The 18,805-nt window shown below is 44.2% G+C and overlaps 1 protein-coding gene and 1 long non-coding RNA gene across 4 annotated transcripts in view; one reads left to right on the top strand and one right to left on the bottom strand.

Annotated features, from left to right (window-relative positions):
- Positions 1 to 18,805, bottom strand: part of SH3PXD2A (SH3 and PX domains 2A) — a 327,632-nt gene that overhangs the window by 190,576 nt on the left and 118,251 nt on the right. For all 3 annotated transcript variants that reach the window (XM_066600881.1, XM_066600883.1, XM_066600884.1), the window contains one exon: positions 16,226 to 16,301. In XM_066600881.1, the coding sequence (XP_066456978.1) occupies positions 16,226 to 16,301 (76 nt within the window). The remainder of the gene's footprint in view (positions 1 to 16,225; positions 16,302 to 18,805) is intronic.
- On the top strand, positions 1,666 to 9,514 carry LOC136626114 (uncharacterized). The gene is made up of 2 exons (XR_010792635.1): positions 1,666 to 2,957; positions 2,992 to 9,514. It is a non-coding gene; the product is annotated as an uncharacterized lncRNA (long non-coding RNA).

Genomic DNA, 18,805 nt, shown 5'->3' with positions numbered 1-18,805 from the left:
ATCTAGGTCCTTACGATGTGAATACAGTTGAAACCTATGGCAGAACATAATGGTTTTACTCAGTAGCAGTATGGCAATATTACCGAGTCACCATGTAATCATAGTGGTCGTAGTGTGGAGGTATTATTTGTGCCTTGTATAGGGATATCATTGGTAAGATCTGTTTTTGTATAGTGCATTTTTATCTATAACAGTGTTGAAGTAATATTTATCCTCTTACCTCCTCACTAGAGATGAGCGAGCACCAAAATGCTCGTTACTCAAATCGAGCTTTTCGTAATACTCGAGAGCTCGGTTCGAGTAACAAACCCCATTGAAGTCAATGGGAGACTCGAGCACTTTTCAAGATGCCCCATGCTCGGCATAGGAAATGGTTCTCTCTCTCTCATATACTAATGCTCGATCGAGCATCAAGCTTGGACGAGCATGCTCGCTCATATCTACTCCTCATTGCTGCAGTCTTTTTTTTTTATCCTCGCCTTACAAGACCTATAACCTTTTCGCTTTTCCATTGACATACCCAGAAGAGGGCTAAAGGCCTTCTCTACATAGGCCAATGGCAGCCATTTTGAACACATTACTGGTTTAAATAGCTTTACATAAGCCATTGCCAGCTATATTGGAGGCAAATGATTGTATTAACAATAGTTTATCTTTAATATAGTATCATCGTTGTTGGCAGAGCATCCCCTAATCACATGGAGTGATGTGCCGTAGACAATGATAATTTTCTCAAAAGAGCTGATCAGCTAATAAATGTGCACATTCAGACCGGCCAATTAGTGGGCAATTAAACGTTTGGATGAACATTTTTGCTTAATAATCAGCCTGTGTAAGTTGAGGAGTACACGGAGACACGTCACATATCAATATAAGGGAGTTGGAACAATACCTCTGCAGCACCACCTATTGGAAGGCAGCATTCCTGCAAGTCAGTGCTAGACTCTTTATACAAGCCTTGTAACAATGACTGGGAATTGAAAGCCAAGCCTGAATACCATATACAGACAGCTGTTTCAGAGTGTTTGCACCTCATCAGTGTGCAGTAGGTTTCTGGCTTGACTAGTGAGAGGCCTGTGATGTGGGTCAGGAACACTATATTTTCTCCTTAGGGAGAGCACTGAGAAGGTGAGTGAGTAGACTTACAAGGTTTTCAATTCCAAGTCATTGTTACAGGGCTTGAATAAAGAGTCTAACATTGACTTGAAGGAATGCTGCCTTCCAATAGGTGGTGCTGCAGAGGTCTTGTACAATCTTCCATATTTGCATATTACCCAGAGGAGCATGAATGGCCTTATAAGTCTCCTCACTCACTCACCTTCTACGTGCTCTCCCTAAAGAGAAAAGATAGCGTTCCCGACCCACACGATATCAAGTCAAATAAAATTTGCGCATTAAAAAATTGGGGCGAATTGTCTGTAACTTGCTGTCACACGAGTGCTTTAGAGCTGCAATCTGGCTGCTAAAAAGCCAGCCAAATTCTATACAAGTTGCAGGGACGTTACTGTTCCTACATTGATGTCAACGGTAGAAAAGTCGCTTGTGACTAAAATCCCAGTGTTGAATTGTTTGCGACTAGCTTACAGTGCGCAATGAGACACCATTTGCCATCATTGGATGCAACCTCACAGCTTGAGACTGCAACAGATGTCACCCTGTTGTGATAGACATGATAATTATTTAGTATAAAATGTCTATCGCTATTTGTATATAACCCAAATGTATTTTGCTATTGTAATGACTTTCAGCTCTGAGGAGTTCAAAGGACACACACAATCTAATCATGGTATTTGCTAGCCAATGGATGGGTGATGTATTTGCTCTAAATACATCGAAGTTGCTCAACCAGTTTCTAAGAAGTTAAAGGGCCATAGTGTCGTGTATATCCTGTGTGTTTACCTAGGCCCCCTTCCACTCTTCAAACACAAGCTAGTTAAACACATCTTGTCAACTACACAGAATTCCTTAAGGTTGTCTGCATGCTAAAGAATACAAAGTCCATACTATGGCGGACGTGAGAGAGGGTGGGCAGAGAGGTGGGCAGAGAGGTGGGGGATTCTGTATGATCCGACAAATGAGAATCCTATATGTTACTGATGTAACCTGTTGCACGCCCATTGTGTGTCTGTACAATAAAAGGCCCTGTCTGGCTGTTTCTGGACGGAGAGCCATTTTTAACATGAGATTCATACCTTGTGTTTGACTTGGTCAGTGTGCGCATACTGCTTCCACACAATTTGGAAAGCGACAAAATACCCCAAAGCCTGCTGGAGAAAACCGTAATCCAGCACAATTGGCGTCCCTGGGTGGGCGAGTGGATCTGTGAGGTCACAGCCTGGAACGTACAGAGATCGGCAGATGGCACGCAGAACTCAGGGGCCCGAAAATCTACAGAACACGGTAAGATTGCTTTATCTACCTGTGTCAAAGCTGGGTTCTGACTGCTTTTCTGCCTGTTCCTGAGCCAGACTGGACCTTCACTGAAAGACAGGTAATAACTCTAGTTCTGTCCACTCGGGAAAATCACCACGTTACCTGTCTAGGGGTATTTTGTACGCTGTGTATGCTGTTATGTCTGAGACGGTTAAAAATTGTGTATACAAGACCAAGAGATAAATTCTGTGAGGGTTAATGTGTCGGGAGGGCGGACTCGGCTGTTTAAGTCTGAGGGAACACGCCAGTGACACGTGCTCCTAGGTAAAACTAGTGTGAGGTTAGGAAGATTTATGATACGTATACTTAACTTTATGATTGAGCGTGTTATGTTCTCATATGTGGAAAGGTATATACGTATGAAGTATAGTCGTGCTTTGTGACGGCTGATTTCTCCAGAATATTATTGAGGTTTTGGTCATTGAAAATAATCGTCAGTCTCTGTGTATAGCTAAATGTCCTGTCTAAGACGTGTACAGGAAGTGCTCTTCGGGATTGCTAGTAGACCTTGGGTTGATATAAAGGTAGATGAGATATATACCTTGGGTTGATATAAAGGTGGATGAGATATATATATACCTTGAGCCGTTGTGGGTATTCTCCAGTAATCCCGTCTGTCTGGTATTATAGAAAGAATGTGCAGTGTTTATTGTTGGGGGGAGGGCTGCTGATAAGAGTGAGCTGAAAGCTTTTTCCAATTAACCCTTTCTGTTTACTTTGTCGTTCCCTGTGTTTTGTAGAATTAATGTGCATTGTAATCTGAGTGGGAAAGAGGTTATATGGGAAGGATTTGAAGAAAGCAGATTTTACAAGAGAAACAGTACTGTGTGCAGAAACTTCGAATAGGCTAGAATAAGCAGGTAGCATAGAGTTGAGCAAAGTGAGCAAGGCCAAAGGTCAGAGAGCTTGTCATCTGGTTGCTGAAGGCAGCAGAGTTTACTGAACATGTAGAAATGTTATACAAAGAGAAGGACCAGGAAAAGTTGCAGAAAGAAATGTTAGGTCATGGACAGGTAAGATAGGTTGTAGAAAGTTTTCAGAAGATGAGCAGGAAGCCTAGCAGAAAGAAATGTGTTTTTAGATTGCTAGAAGGAGGTATAATGTAGTTAAGAGATTGAAGAGGGGAAAGCATGTAGGGGGGTATGTGTATTGCTTATGAACAATGTAATGTCTTTGTGTTGACTGCGGCCCCTCCCTGTAATGGCGGCCGTGCTTGCAATGTTTACAATCCAACATAGTGTGACTCTGCAGTAAATGTAGTGAGGCCTGCCCCCACCCTGAAGTTACTTCCCCCCATGTGCTCACTTTCAGGGTGTGTGATGTTACTTCCGGTCCCTCCCCATCCGGGACAGGACCTGGCCCCGCCCCTTCCTCCTCCAGCAGCCATCTTGCCTCACCTGGAAGTGCTGCTACTCAGCAGCCATTTTGCCTCACCTGGGAGTGCTGCTGCCCCTGGCCCCGCCCGTTCCTCCGGCAGCCATTTTGCCTCACTTGGGAGATTTGTAGCCCCGCCCCTTTCTGCCTCTGGCGGCCATTTTGCTGCATTTGGGAAGCCTATATTTCCCAATGCCACTGTATCCAGTGCTAACATCATGATTGTCTGAAGTAAGGTTTTGTTTGACCAGACTTTGTTACGCTCCAAGATGTGGCCACTTTGGATGTGTGATAAGTTCAGGGAAACAAACCTTTGTGGAGATGCAGCTTGGGACATAGTAGATGACTAAGCTGGTTTATAGCGCATGGAAGATTGGAGTTGATGCATGGGGGGCAGAGGCCGGGAATACATGACAGGGGACGCTCTCTCATGTTCCCAGGGGCTCTGTTTTCCACTGCCCGCTTCTCCAATGGATGCTCAGACAGATGATGTTATGGAAGGCTCCTACAGATGGAATAATTTCCCTATAGTCACCCAGCAAACTTTTTCATGCAATTTGGTGAAGTAATTTTACTTTTTATGTGAAGAAAGAGGGACTGAATTGCCCAGAGTAGGATGTTAAGTCATCCGTATTCTTTAGTTTTTCTTTAAGCCTTTTGTATATTCTAGTGTCAGTCTACACTGAAGCTATAATTATATTCCGACAGGAGAGTAAAAGCTAAACGCTGGCCATACCCTGAAATACTATTACACTGGGTGACGTAAAATTTGAATTGTGTGGCGCCCCCTTGTGTTAAAAAATGCTAACTGCGACCTGAAATAAAAAAAAATTTTTTTTTAAGGAGATTTTCGCTCAGACTTCGCTGCATACAATGTCACCTTGACCTACAAAGTGCTTGTTTTTGTGCCTCTTGGTTTACTAGTTTGAACGCAATGACTCTTTTTCCATTGAGTATTGCGGTTCAAAAGGGGGGAGGCATAGGTGATCTGGGTCATAGATGATCTAGGTGTTGTAGATCAGCTATTGGGTTTGAAAAAAATAAATAAATGATTTTGTGCTACAAGGTTCCGAGCCATGTGAAATAGAACATCAGCACGATTATTTAGTACTAATTCAGTAAGAAACTGCAGATATGCAAACAGTTACCAGAACCCCTGTTGATAATGCATATGTTGAGCTTTTTGCAGATGGTACCAGGGTGAGGATTGATGACTCCACATCGGATATGCAGTGGTCACACAACAAGATGTCCTAGAAGCAGAAGCTCTGCCTCCGCATGTCACAGTACAATAAGCGGAATGGAAGGCCCTCACTGAGGCGTGTAGAGTGGCGAGAGGTAAGACCGGCAATCCTTTACACTGACTCCTGGTATGCATTTGGCATAGCTCATGATTACGGCCCAATATGGAAGGCCAGACAGTTTTTTACCTTAGCAGGACAACCAATTGAGAATGGTGCAACGGTACAGAGTCGCATGGAGGCCCTGCTTCTACCTGACAAAGTTGAGAGTTCGCACCGATTCCTACACTGGAGAGGCGAGAGACGACACCCTCGCTGACAGCGCAGCAAAGGCAGCGGCCCTCAAGCCGTGGAAGAAAGAAGAAAGATACTGACAGCATGAGTCAGTGGTAAAAAAACTTTGGACATTGACAAAAATTTGGACTTTGATATGCTAAAGACTTTTACAGTTACAAGCCAGCAAGGAAGGAAAGAATAAATGGACTAATATGGGAGCAGCAGAAACAGGACAGCGTGTGGTGAACAGTCAACAGCACTTGCCCACCACAGTTCCTGTATCCCATGATGGCCCAGCTGATGGACGGAAAGACCCACCTAGTAAAGCAGTAATGACGACGACGCTTGAAAGAGGTTGGGCGACTTCTAGGTTCTCTGTAGCTGCTGCATCATTTGTCTGGTTTAGCATGATCTATGCCATGGGTAAGTCAGGGCAGAAGTAAATTTGCCACACCACACTTGCCGGGACCACTCTACCCATTTCAGGGATTGCAAATTGACTACGTTCAGCTCCCACTTGTTGGGAAGTAGGAATACGTGCTTGTTGTTGATGTCTTTGCAGGTTGGAGGCCGACCCTGTTACCAAGGTAAACAAGTAGGTAACCGCAAAGAAGCTCATGAACGAGGTAAACTGTGAATATGGGGTACCAGAGGTGATTCAGAGTCAGACAGAGGTATAAACTTCGCAGGTGAATGTAACATGTCATGTCTGCTCTGGGTGTATCCCAGGCCTTTTACATACTGTACCACCTTTAGTGTAGTGGAAAGGTGGAGAGACGTAGTGGCACGCTAAAAGTAAGATACTTAAAAATGACGCCACTTTGGAAAGACTGTCATCCAATAGCCTTATACAGTGTTAGATATGAACCCAGGGGGGATTATACATTATCTCCCTACGAGATTGTTTGGGCTAGCCCCAAGACTAGGTCGTTACTATCCTCAGTAGTTACAATTACAATCTGATGTGTTGACTGAGTATGTGATTTCCGTTGTTAAAGAACTAACCAAAGCCTATGCACAGGTGTTCTCTTCCAGACTCAGAGGCAGACACTGGGACACATATCTTGCAGCCTGGGGATTGGGTGTGCATCAAGAAGTTCCCCAGGAAGCACCCTCCTGAGCCCCGATTTGATGGCCCCTACCAGGTGCTTCTGACTACTGCCACAGCTGTGAAACTAGCCGAAAGACTTACATGGATCAACGCTTCATACTGTAAGAAAGCTTCAGATCCGGGAGACCAGTCTTAGTTGTGCCAAAGACGTTACTCTGGTTAGGGCTAGTGAGAGAGGAAGGTAGCAACTGGAATCCTTAGTCGGAAGAATATGGGGGTATGGTTACCTTCTAGTATAACTCGTCCAATGCTCAAGTAGCCGCATATTCCTTCGACTATTGTACTGTGGTCCCGTGTCTAGGCGCAAGATCCCACCGCAGGCCAGATTTAGCTCAGTCCAGCTGGTTATATGACTTATATACCCGGGGAATACAATATGTTTGCGCCACTGATAACGTCTGGGGAGAAGACTGCCGTTATTGGGGATTAGTGGGATGGAACGCAGGAACAGACTAGTCCTATAAACCGCGAAGTGCCTTAAATAAGAAAAATAGGAGCGGGAAATCCCTAATTAGTCGTATAACCCTCCTTGAGAATAATAAGGACAGCAGGTATTGGAAGGCTGAACTTAGTATGTTGCTTGGTTTTAATGCGGTTTTTACATTAACCATGGGAGATCCAAGCCCGGGGGACGGGGAGACTTATAGTCTGGGGACATACCGGTACGGGAGGATAGATCCCTTAGGGAAGTTTAAAATAAGGGGTATGGTAGATGCAGCCGAATGGAAGCCTTCACTTAGTCCCGTGCCCATAATTAACCCCCTCCGCCGTAAGATAAAGACCTTGACGAACATGATGATCATAGCCGACCCTACTTTTGAGGACACCTTGACAGTAGCGACTGGCTACTCTGACCAGAATCTCTGGTTGGAGTTGATGAGGTACAATGCTAACAGGAGCAACAAGTCTAACTGTTGCGTGTGCGGTAGTGCCCGACTACACTCGGGGATGGTCCCCCTAAATCTCCCTGTAGATGCTGAAGAGTGGTTTATTAGTCTCTTCACGAACATTTCCGCTAATTACACTGTCCGTGAGAAATGGAAGAAGGAATACTCTATAACTACTTAAGTGTTTTGCACCGGAGAGAGTATTACTGACTACCCTGGAAACTACACCTGCCAGGCAAATAGGCAGGGTGGAGGGAGATTTTTGGGGAACTCACCAACGGGTATTGCTCCTCCTACAGTATGATAGGAGGGGAATAGATGCAGAATCAGGTCCAGTCCTTAGGAGACGTTTACTGGCTTTGTGGAGACATGAGGTAGAGGACCCGCCTGGAGGGTAATTGGACAGGGGAGTGTGCCTTAGTAAAGCCCTTATGCTCCTCCACATCCTGTCAGACACCAACGTTTCCCTTGTTTGAAAAAGATGAAGAGCCAGTTCCGATAATGCCAACCACATACGCTACCAAAGAAAAGGAGAAATGTACTAGTACTGTGCCTGCCCCGATCTCCTAAGATGGATTGTCAGTGGAATTCCCATTTGCCTAGGGATAGTGCAGAAGACCTTAGGTTCCGGCGAGGGCACACCCTGTGGGGTGTTAACTTGTACAGATAGAGGGTATGGATGCCCGGAAATGAGCCCAGGGAATCCATGGCCTCCCTCTGAGGTGAGGTAGGGATCCCCCCCCTCCTAGGAGTAGGGACTTACGGGCAGTGGGAAAACCCTGACGCAAGGGTGAGGCGACTTGGACGTGTTCACCATTAGGACTATCTCCAGGAGGGACATTGGTGTGGGTGAAGATTAGGGAGTCCCACGCCGTGCGTACCTGTGCACGCTACTAGTATTGTAACATTATACTAGAGCAAGAAGAGAGACCCCTGGTGGTAGTTTTGATCTACACGTGTACATTGACGTCATGGGATAGCCAAGGGGGGTACCTGACAAGTTTTAAAAATTAGAGACCAAGTTAAAACTAGATTCGAGTCCACTTTCCTGATCATTAGGGTAAATAAATGTTGACTGGATTAATTATGTTTATTATAATTAGCAGTGGTTTATAAATTATACTAGAGACGCCTTATAGGGACTAGTCGACCAATAGGACCTACCTCGACTATGACTTTTTTAAAAATAGAATGGCCTTAGAGACGACTTTAGCTAAAAAGGGGAGTGTCTGAAAGATGATAGGGGAGACTTGTCATACCTACATCCTAGACGACACGTGACCCGCGGGTAAAGACGCACTTGCCATTAAGAAGCTGACCGCACTAACTAAAAAGAGCTAACTTTTGGGACCAGCACTCGCCATGGATGAGCGGGTGGTAAAGGATCCTGGCACAGACGGGCGTCGCTGTTGTATGTGAACTGATGGTTACCTTTTCTGTTCTAGTCCGCTGTGTTATCCCCTGTGTCAGAGAGACCTGTGAAACTGATGCTGGAAAAGCCGCTCCCATCATGAGTTTGCTGGATGCATCCCCAGAAGGAGTGGACAAGTCCTACACCCCCTTGAAGACCCTAAAACGAACCTTCAACGCGCTCCGGTTATAGGCTCATGCGCAGAAGACTGTGAAAATTAGATAAAGAATTAGAGGATAGACATTTTAAGGGGGGATTGTGATAGACATGATAATTATTTAGTATAAAATGTCTATCGCTATTTGTATATAACCCAAATGTATTTTGCTATTGTAATGACTTTCAGCTCTGAGGAGTTCAAAGGACACACACAATCTAATCATGGTATTTGCTAGCCAATGGATGGGTGATGTATTTGCTCTAAATACATCGAAGTTGCTCAACCAGTTTCTAAGAAGTTAAAGGGCCATAGTGTCGTGTATATCCTGTGTGTTTACCTAGGCCCCCTTCCACTCTTCAAACACAAGCTAGTTAAACACATCTTGTCAACTACACAGAATTCCTTAAGGTTGTCTGCATGCTAAAGAATACAAAGTCCATACTATGGCGGACGTGAGAGAGGGTGGGCAGAGAGGTGGGCAGAGAGGTGGGGGATTCTGTATGATCCGACAAATGAGAATCCTATATGTTACTGATGTAACCTGTTGCACGCCCATTGTGTGTCTGTACAATAAAAGGCCCTGTCTGGCTGTTTCTGGACGGAGAGCCATTTTTAACATGAGATTCATACCTTGTGTTTGACTTGGTCAGTGTGCGCATACTGCTTCCACACAATTTGGAAAGCGACAAAATACCCCAAAGCCTGCTGGAGAAAACCGTAATCCAGCACACTGTAGTCCTAACCTAAAAGGCTCTTAATTGCTGCCTTAGGCCGCCTGCAGACGGGCGGAAATTCCACGGCAGGATTCCCCGCAGAATTTCCGCCCGTACACGCCTGCGTAGGATTGCGTTACAATATGCAATCCTATGTAGACGGCCGTGGTTTGTCTGCGCAAAATACCGTGCAGAAAACAAACTGCGGCATGCTCTATTTCTGTGTGGGGCTTGCAGAACCCCGCACAGAAATGTCACTCCCCAGCCGCCGGCTCCGCTCTGCACATGCGCCGGCTGCCCGGCAGCTGTGGGAGCGGGTGAGTTCCGTGCTGCTCTCTGCAGGCGCTCGGGTCTGGTCCCGCTGTGAGAATTCTCGCAGCCGGATCCGAGCCGGCTGTCTGCAGGCGGCCTTAAGCTACTATTACACGAGTGCTAGCGTTAGCCGCTAGAGTACCCATTTTTTTAATGTTATGGCTGATCTGTGTATATTTCCTAGATACACATTAGGCTGCATCCTCACAAGCTGTAGATCAAACTCATACTTTTCCATTCTCTAGCCCATATATATAGAACATTAAAAAAATATTTAAATCGAGTTCACTTTTTTGAATCCCTTTTTGATAAAAAGGTCTCCACCAAAAATTCCAGAGACTCTGAGTGACCACCTGTAATTTATCAGCGAACCCGTAAGTAAGTGTTTAACTTCCATGCATTTACCACCATTGCGGAAATAAAGTATTACATCGATACCCCATCTAGATTCCAGGCCAATAGATTTTACCTAGAAATGTTACATAATATAAAACTATCAGGACTGGAGTGATTTGTTCTACTAGAGAAGCTCACACAATAAGCAAACCGATATCTTGTAAAGGTTTCGTGATTAACCCTTTGCAATCCAATTTTAGATTCAGGGGTTCCTAGGGGGTTTTCTCTTTCAGCCATTAAACAATGGTGCCATCTGCTGGCTAGAGCCAGTACTGCGGTATTGGATATGCTGGAGAGGCCCCCGCCAACAGAGCGGCCAGTAATATACAGTAAGAATACCCTGCTGGATGTCTTCTGACATCGGAAGCTGTACAGCTTTTAATCAGAATGTCTTTAGCTGTCAGACAGTGGATTGGAAAGGGTTAAAACTGAAGTCACTTATGAGAAAGTTACATAACTATTCTTTAAACAGCAATGTAAGTTTATTCACATGTATGAATGTAGAAGTAAGCCATAATTAAAATGAGACTAGTGAGATGAACCAATAAATGACCCTAAATTGAAACATTTATGGAATAGAAGAGGGTTAAAGTTAAAACACATTGTAAAAATGTCACCGAATTGGGGTGACAGCAAAGGAACAAAGAGAATGAGTGACGCACTCGCCAATAAGTAACAAATCCCAATTTGTCCAGTCCTGCTGTAGACTGAACATCAAAAGTCCATTATAATGGGCTGATTTACTGCGCTCCAGACCACAAGGAGCAGAGCGTTTCCCCAGGTCGTCTGTGGGTATAAATGCAGACATAGAGAAATCCAGACTAAATGCACCACTGTGCTCTCAACACCTACTAAACACACCAAGGAACTTGTCTTCACTGTGACTTCTACAAGAACTTTGGCAGAAGAGGTGCTCTCCTGTGAAGGCCTAAAGTCCCTCCATTGTGGTGCTGCAAACAAGACAGTAAATTACAGCTCAAGTTTTATAGTCGAACCAGGAAGGTTCCCTTTAACAAAAATTATTGGATTTCAGCTAAACGGAACATAAAATGTCTTTGTATCTGTAGGAAACACAAGAAAATGTTATTCTACCTATATTTCTGTCAGGATGCTAGTGAAGGAGTCCTAGCCCTTTTTTCTGTTGTGAAAATATGTTTTCTTGAACTTTATATGTACTTTAGTCACTTCAAGACTTGTGAAACCTCCTTTAGGCCGGCTGCACACAGGCAGATTTGCATTGCAGAATCCGGAAAGGGCGGATTCATATTTCAAGCCTCCCCCGAAAACCTGGGTAGGGTTTATTATCAGGGTAGGACTTATTATTGGGGAAAACCAGTAGATAGGGGCCTCTAATAAAGTCGCCGGTCTGTGCTGATAGAAAATAGGGTTATATGATGAATCAGTGTTATTAATACGGTAATAACAAATGACAAAAGGGCGGGTTGTCCGACAGTTGGTGATACAATAATAAAAAACTGATACTCCATCAATATAAGAATTACAATATGTCACGACTCCACAATAAAACTTGTACTTTATATAAGCATTGCACAATGAAGACAATGCAAAGAGTTGTTAAAACTCCAAAATAACGAACAGTGATGAGGAAAGTAATGGTGTAAGCTGGCAGCGCAGTGTAGTGCGTAGTTGGCATTGCAAGACCGCCAGTTCCTATAAACAGACTTTATTAAATCACAACTTTTTGCACGAGTTAACCACAATACTACTGTTTTCAATTAAAGAACAGAATTTTTGAAGATGCAAGTCCCGTATTTTATTACACACAGAGGTTTAGCAATGCGGGCGGCGTGCCAGAGACTTCCAGTCGTTTTCGGTCACATCCTCTCTATTCGATGTCAACAGTGACGACAGCAGGCAGCATCCACAATCCTGCAATCTGGAATCACTTGGTTTAGTAACCCTTTTATATCGATGATACAATGCACGCTGGGAGTATCCGGTATTGCAGTACATTACTGGTAAATCTGAGATTTCAGTCGCACGTCATTTCTTGTAGTGCTTCTCGTGTGTATTGGGTGTCTTGAGAAGAGATGACATCTAGGGAATATAAATAAGTCTTGCACTTCTTTTTTTTTCTTTGCTGTAGTTCCTGATTCCAAAATTATGGCCATTAAAGGGGTATTCTTAAATATTACATTGATGGTTTATACTTATGATAGATCTTCAGTGTAGGATTGTTGGGGGTTCTACCTCCAAGGATGTACCCCCAGCAGCAGAAACGGAAGGGCAGTGGCTCTAGGACATTCATATGAGTGTGGCTGTGCTTGGTACTACAGATTAGCCACAATATAAACTCCATTAACCTGAATGGGCTGAGATGCCACTTCCTTTCATTCTGCAGAGCGGAGTAGGTTCCAGGAATGGGATAGGCCCACCACTGGACATACATGTAGATACATAGAAAATTGGTGTCAGAAAAATACCACATTGTTAATCTAGTATGCCCTTATATTATTTCTCTCTTTGGATAGATATATGCTGAGTCAATTCATAAATCCCTCCTCCAGGAAGCGATGCCTCTGATTGGCTGAGCAGCACTCGAAGAACCAATCAAGGCAGCGCTTGATGAACAAATGCGACGGCTGTGATTGGTTCATCAAGCGTCGTATGAATTGACTGAAGAACCAATCAGAGCCATTGCGTTGAGGAGGCGGGATTTATAAATGCTGTAAACAGGAAATTATCTTGTATTGGCAGCCGAGGACTGCGGGAACCACACAGGAGCTCTGGTAAGCAGCAGGAGGGACCTGGACCTAGCCTGCTAAGTGATAAAACAAAAAATGAACCGATACTGTAACCGATTCCATATCCTGGACATCCCGCACAGACACTTTGGCGGTCGATGCCGGTCTCGGCTTATAAGCAGGCAGAACTCATGTTTTGTACAGTACTGGTGCATCTTGTCTCAACCAGAACAAGGGGTGGAGACATGGGTTGGGCTGGATTACTGACAGGGAATGCCCATGTCATGCCCCAGATGTGGATTGGCTGCTGGCGCTGTGTTATGGCTTGGACCTTGTGAAGCCGTTGCTCCAACCACTGTGGTTGCAGCATTTCTAGTGAATGGGCTGCACTCCTGCGGCTTCACCGTTAAGCGCAGCTCGCTCCTTCAAGCCAGTCCTCAGTGCGCCGCTGTGCTACCTCCTCCGTAAGAAAGCCATTTCTCTGGAACCCAGTTCACCTGCCTCCTCCTTTCTGCCATGCTGTTGGAGTGCCGGTAGTAAGAAACGTGCTCTTCCGGACCACGGCCAGCGATGTGCTGGTTTGGGGCTCCCGACAACCAGTGGGAGCGGCTAGTAGAAACTCCCCTTAAGCATTGCACATCTGAAGCAGCGTGTATGGGCAAGACATACGGTCTAGCATGTAAGCAAACAAACCCCCTTTGTGTAGTAGTGGTCATTGAAATCACGGCTAGGGTCAGTTTTAGACAAGTGTATTGCAACACGTCCATAATATGGATCTGTATTACGGACGTGCTTCCACATTGGTTTTATTTTGTACTGTACAAAATACTGATCCATATTTGCCCAAGAGAAAGAATACCGATATGGAGGCAGAAACTGAAAAAATAGGTCATGCTGCATTTTTTTAAAAATGGCCATGAAATATACAGCCATGTTAATAGATACATAGATTTATATTAGCGCTGTGTTACTGTCCCCAAAACATGGACCAAATATATGGAGCTAAAATAAGCTCATCTGAAAGCAGCCTTAGGGTAAAGGATTCCAGTCACCAGATTTTGGCCAACCAACTGAATATGCAGATGGTTGCCCAAAGATATGAAGAGTAAAATGGTATCTCTTTTATTTTCCACTGTGACCTTGCTCTTCGGTATAGCCCAGTCTTTGAGCCACGTGCTATATGCAAATGAGGGTAGCACAGTCCAAAGGGCATTCCTGCTGTGCCTGCGGTCCTGCCCATTGCAGTCAAATGCCGTCCATTCAGTACTTGATGTCATCAGCTCCTCCTACTGGAGCGGTCCTGTGCACTTGCGTCACTGTGTTTGTGCCATACTGAGCGAGCAGGGGCATGCGCTGTGACTGATGCCACAAGAATGCTCCATTGTCATTCCAGTATTGCGCAAGCACAGTGACTCTCGGGCACATAAACTCTCCAGCGGAAGAAGCTGGAAATGTCACAAAGTACTGAATGGGCAGAGTTTCATCTGCAATGGCCAGGGATTCAGGTTGACCGCATGCACAGTGGGAACGCCCATCGGATGATGCTGCCCTCATTTGCATATAGCATGTGGCCCAAAGACTGCGCTATATCAGGCGAGTGGAGTCACACTGAAAAATCAGCAAAGGTACCAGAATAGTGTTCATATCACAGGGCAACCACCCTTGTATTCAGTTGGTTGTCCAAAATCTGGTAACCGATTTCCTTTAAACCATTTTACCAAAGGCTATACTTGGAAGTTAGTTGATACTTTTGCATTAAAAAGTCTAAAAAGCCTTTTCGAATATGAGAATTTCTTCATTGTCACATTCAATATTTTGTTACACGACTTCCATTGTGTCAGCAAAATAAAACCTCACACCCTAAACCAATTATGTAATAAAGGTAAAAAGTTTAAACAGCTCAGAGGTCAATAGGAAAACACATGACTTGAACCTGCATGCGGTGGATCAGGCACACTGCCGGTTTAGGAGGATGAAGTAAAGCAAATCGAAATGTTATTGATAATACAAACAAGGATGACAATCAGCAATTTTTTTCTGTGGCCTTATGTCAAAAAACAAAAAAGACCCAGGGAGTGGACTTTTCCAAGCTAGGCTCTGCCAAATGACATCAGTGTTATGGGGATTCCCACTGACAAGGGCTGATTGTGTTGATTTTGGTGGGAAAGAACTGCAGAATTGTGGAGAAGTACAGCGCATTATTCTCCATAGAAATTATATTCCAGGAACCAAGTTGTGTATGCCTTTCAGAAGTGCCTTCAACAAACTAAAGAATGTACAAATATGATACCCATGTATGTACATAATGGTAAAGCTCATCTGTAGCAACCAGTGCCAAGCAGCTGCTGCCAAGTCAAATATCATCATAGGATGCATAAAAAAAAACCTACATGCACATAAAAACTTCTACCTACAGTACGGAGCAAAATCCCTGACTTTGTGCAAGTGAACCTAGACCCTAAATATAAGTCATTAAGAACTATCTTCGGCGTAAGGAAGAACAAGGAGCCCTGGAAGCGATGGCCGCTCAAAGCCCTGATCTTAACATGATTGAGTCTGTCTGGGATTGCATGAAGAGACAGAAGGATTTGAGCAAGCCCACTGTACATCTACAGAAGATCTGTGGTTAGTTCTCCAAGATGTTTAGAACAACCTTCCTGCAGATTTCCTTCAAAAACTGTGTGAAAGTGTACCTAGAAGAATTGATGTTGTTTTGAAGGTAAAGACTGGTCACACCAAATACTGATGTGATTAAGATTTCTCTTTTGTTCATTCACTTTGCATTTTGACCACAGTTATACACAGCTGTCAATCACTGATAGCTCCGCCCATTGGACTGTTCTGCTCATAGTGTGCAGAGGTTTAAATGAATAAAGTGCAAGTAATACTGAATCTTTTTCTATAAAACTATATATCAGCTCATCCAGCTTTATAACAAGCTACCTGCAGTTTCGAGCTGATACATTCCCTTTAAGTGCCAAAGGTAAGTCACCAATATGGCAGTGCTGCTGGTCTACTTCAAGTGACAAACAATAGTCAGAATCATCATATGCATCAGTCTTCAGGCGCCTGGAAACCTCTTGTGCTGGAAAGATCACTTTTGCCCCTGGATAGGTATTTCTGTAGACACCCTACATATGCCCTATGGCTATTACTACACACTGTGATATAAGCACTACGTTATATAGACAGAATTCGCATTTTACCTGGGAGAAATGGTATTATTCTTTGCTTTGGATCTTTCTGTCCTGCTTCAATAGGGAATTTATCCAAAACTTGCATCTGTAACAGAAAATGGATAATTAGGACAAAATGTATACATCATATGGCATAATTCATAAAATAACTATAACATCATAATCTCTGAACTATATAATATAAAAAAGAGTAACTGCACTTTAAAATGTACAGATTACGCAATTACAAGTTTTTTGCAAAAAGTTTTATCGGCCTACTCGGTACATTTTTTGTAGAAAATCCAGATTTAGCTATGTAGCTTGGAAAAGACGTTACTGAGTAATGATGTCACAGTGTGTATATTATGTCATAACCCAATGCACTGAGCCCCTGACAGAGTATGGGGTTCAACGTGGGACAGGAGAAGCTGTAAAGTCCAATGACATGGTCCATATCGGGCTGATAGCATGGGAACCAGGAGGCACAAAAAAATACCTGCTTGCAGTCCTGGGAACCTACCCCATGAACACCAGAACATAGTTTATAGTACTCATAGCCAGTGAAAGGTTCCCTTTAATTTTTTGGCTTTCAAGTAAATGGGACAAGATTGCAATGCCTTGAACCACTATTATGAAAAGTACAGTTTTTGCAAGCGCAAACCTGTCATTAGCTGATGTCAACATTGAAAAGGCCGTAGCACTTGCACAAGTTCCAATGCTCCTTTAACCCTTTGCATTCCAATTTTGGATTCAGGATTTTCTAGGGAGCTTTCTCTTTCTGCCATTATACAATGGCGCCATCTGCTGGCTAGAGCCAGTACTGCGGTATTGGACATGCTGGAGAGGCCCCCGACAACAGAGCGGCCAGTAATATACAGTAAGAATACCTTGCCGGACGTCTTCCAACATCGGAAGCTGTACAGCCTTCAAACAGAATATCTTTAGATGTCAGACAGTGGATTGGAAAGGGTTAAAAAGCCAATCTAAAGTGGCGCAGAGATCTGGACTCCCATCAATTTGATGTCCTTAGGATAGGCCATCAGTTTTAGAAGGCAGGAGATCTCATTTAAAACTACTGCTTCCATTATTTAGATCATTTTTCAAGAAAAGCGAAATAATTTTCGCTGTTACAGACACCAGCAGGAATATCAACCTTGTTACACGTTTGTGTCATCAACGGTGTTCCAAGTCCCTGTACATAGACAAGTAGATTTTCAAATCTACAGCATGCTCATTCTGTTGCAGAAATTCCCCAATTTTCAATGCAAAGGATGAAATCCACATCATAATATGCATGAAGATATAGCAAAATTTAAGCCAACACTTATAGCTTACCGCAAGTTATCTTATGTCAACACAACAAGAGTCACTGAAAAGCTATTTAAAAAGGCAAGAAAAAGTGTCAAGTTCAACTTTACTACTTCTGTGGATAGGGGATAACACAGCACTGATATCCCTCTAAGTACCTGAAAGTTTGATATACTGATATCCAGGGGCTTAGCTAAAGGCTCATGGGCCCAAGGGCAAAAGTCTGTCTTGGGGCCCCCCAATGTCTCTTAACCTTTTGACGTAGAGGCGCAACTTGAAGCTCCTGGGCCCCAATGCAAAACCTGTAACAGGGCCCCCAACTATAATGCTTTATTCATAGTACTGGGCTCCCTATATGGAGAAGAGAGGACTTATGGACCCCCAAGACTTCTGGGCCTGAGTGCAACCGCATCCCCTATAATTATGCCAGTGCTGAGATTTCTTAAATCACTACCATAACAAGGTTTCCAAGCCTTTTTCTCTCAGAGATATAACCCTTCCTAGAGTCCCTGGCCATTTATTAAAATTGTCCCCCCCCCCTTCCCCCGAAGAATAGCACCACACCTGTGCACAGTGTGGTGTTACAATTCAATTCCATTCACTTCAATGGAGTGGAGATACAATACCAGACATAGACAGGTGTTGTACTGTTTCTGCAAGAAAGCAGTCATATTTTTCTACTTCTGGACAACACATTTTGTCATGGTGCGGTGCCGCAACCCACTTCGCTCAGCTGCTGCTTGGGCCACAATCAGGCGTTGCCGTCATCCACGGAGTGCACCCAATGCTCTCCCTTCTGCTGGTCTCTATCTGAAGGGCCTGTGCGTGCTTCCACCCCCTCTCTTAAAGGGTCAGCTTATGCTCCCTAAACCTGCCCCGCCTCCCCAATCCTACCACAGCACCTCCCATTATAGGCATCCACACCCTAAGGTGGATGCCTAAGCAATTTGTTCCTATCCATTGTGACAAAGCCCCTGATTCTAGCCTCTGTTGTTTTACAGACTATCCTGACTTCTGTGCTCCTGCTCTCAGCTATGTTACTGGACTTCGTTATTTTCCAGCTGCCCGCCTGGAGTTTTGCCTGGATATCGCTACTGAAGTTGTGCTGCCAAGCCTGACCATTGCTTGACCCTGTGCAGCATCAGCAGCCACACAACCGAGATCATCTCTGTGACTGCAAATAACTGCTTGGGGGCCCTATGGCAAAAGACTAAACCCAGCTTGGATGGGTCAATGGTGAAAACCAAGATGCCCCATGTAATGCCTCCATTGATAGTCCAAAGTCAAATCAGTGTGTGACAA

This window comes from Eleutherodactylus coqui, chromosome 4 (assembly GCF_035609145.1).
Source record: "Eleutherodactylus coqui strain aEleCoq1 chromosome 4, aEleCoq1.hap1, whole genome shotgun sequence".
Classification (NCBI taxonomy): Eukaryota; Metazoa; Chordata; class Amphibia; order Anura; family Eleutherodactylidae; genus Eleutherodactylus; species Eleutherodactylus coqui.
Note: the sequence above shows the minus strand (reverse complement) of the source record. Positions and strands in the feature narration are given on the sequence as shown.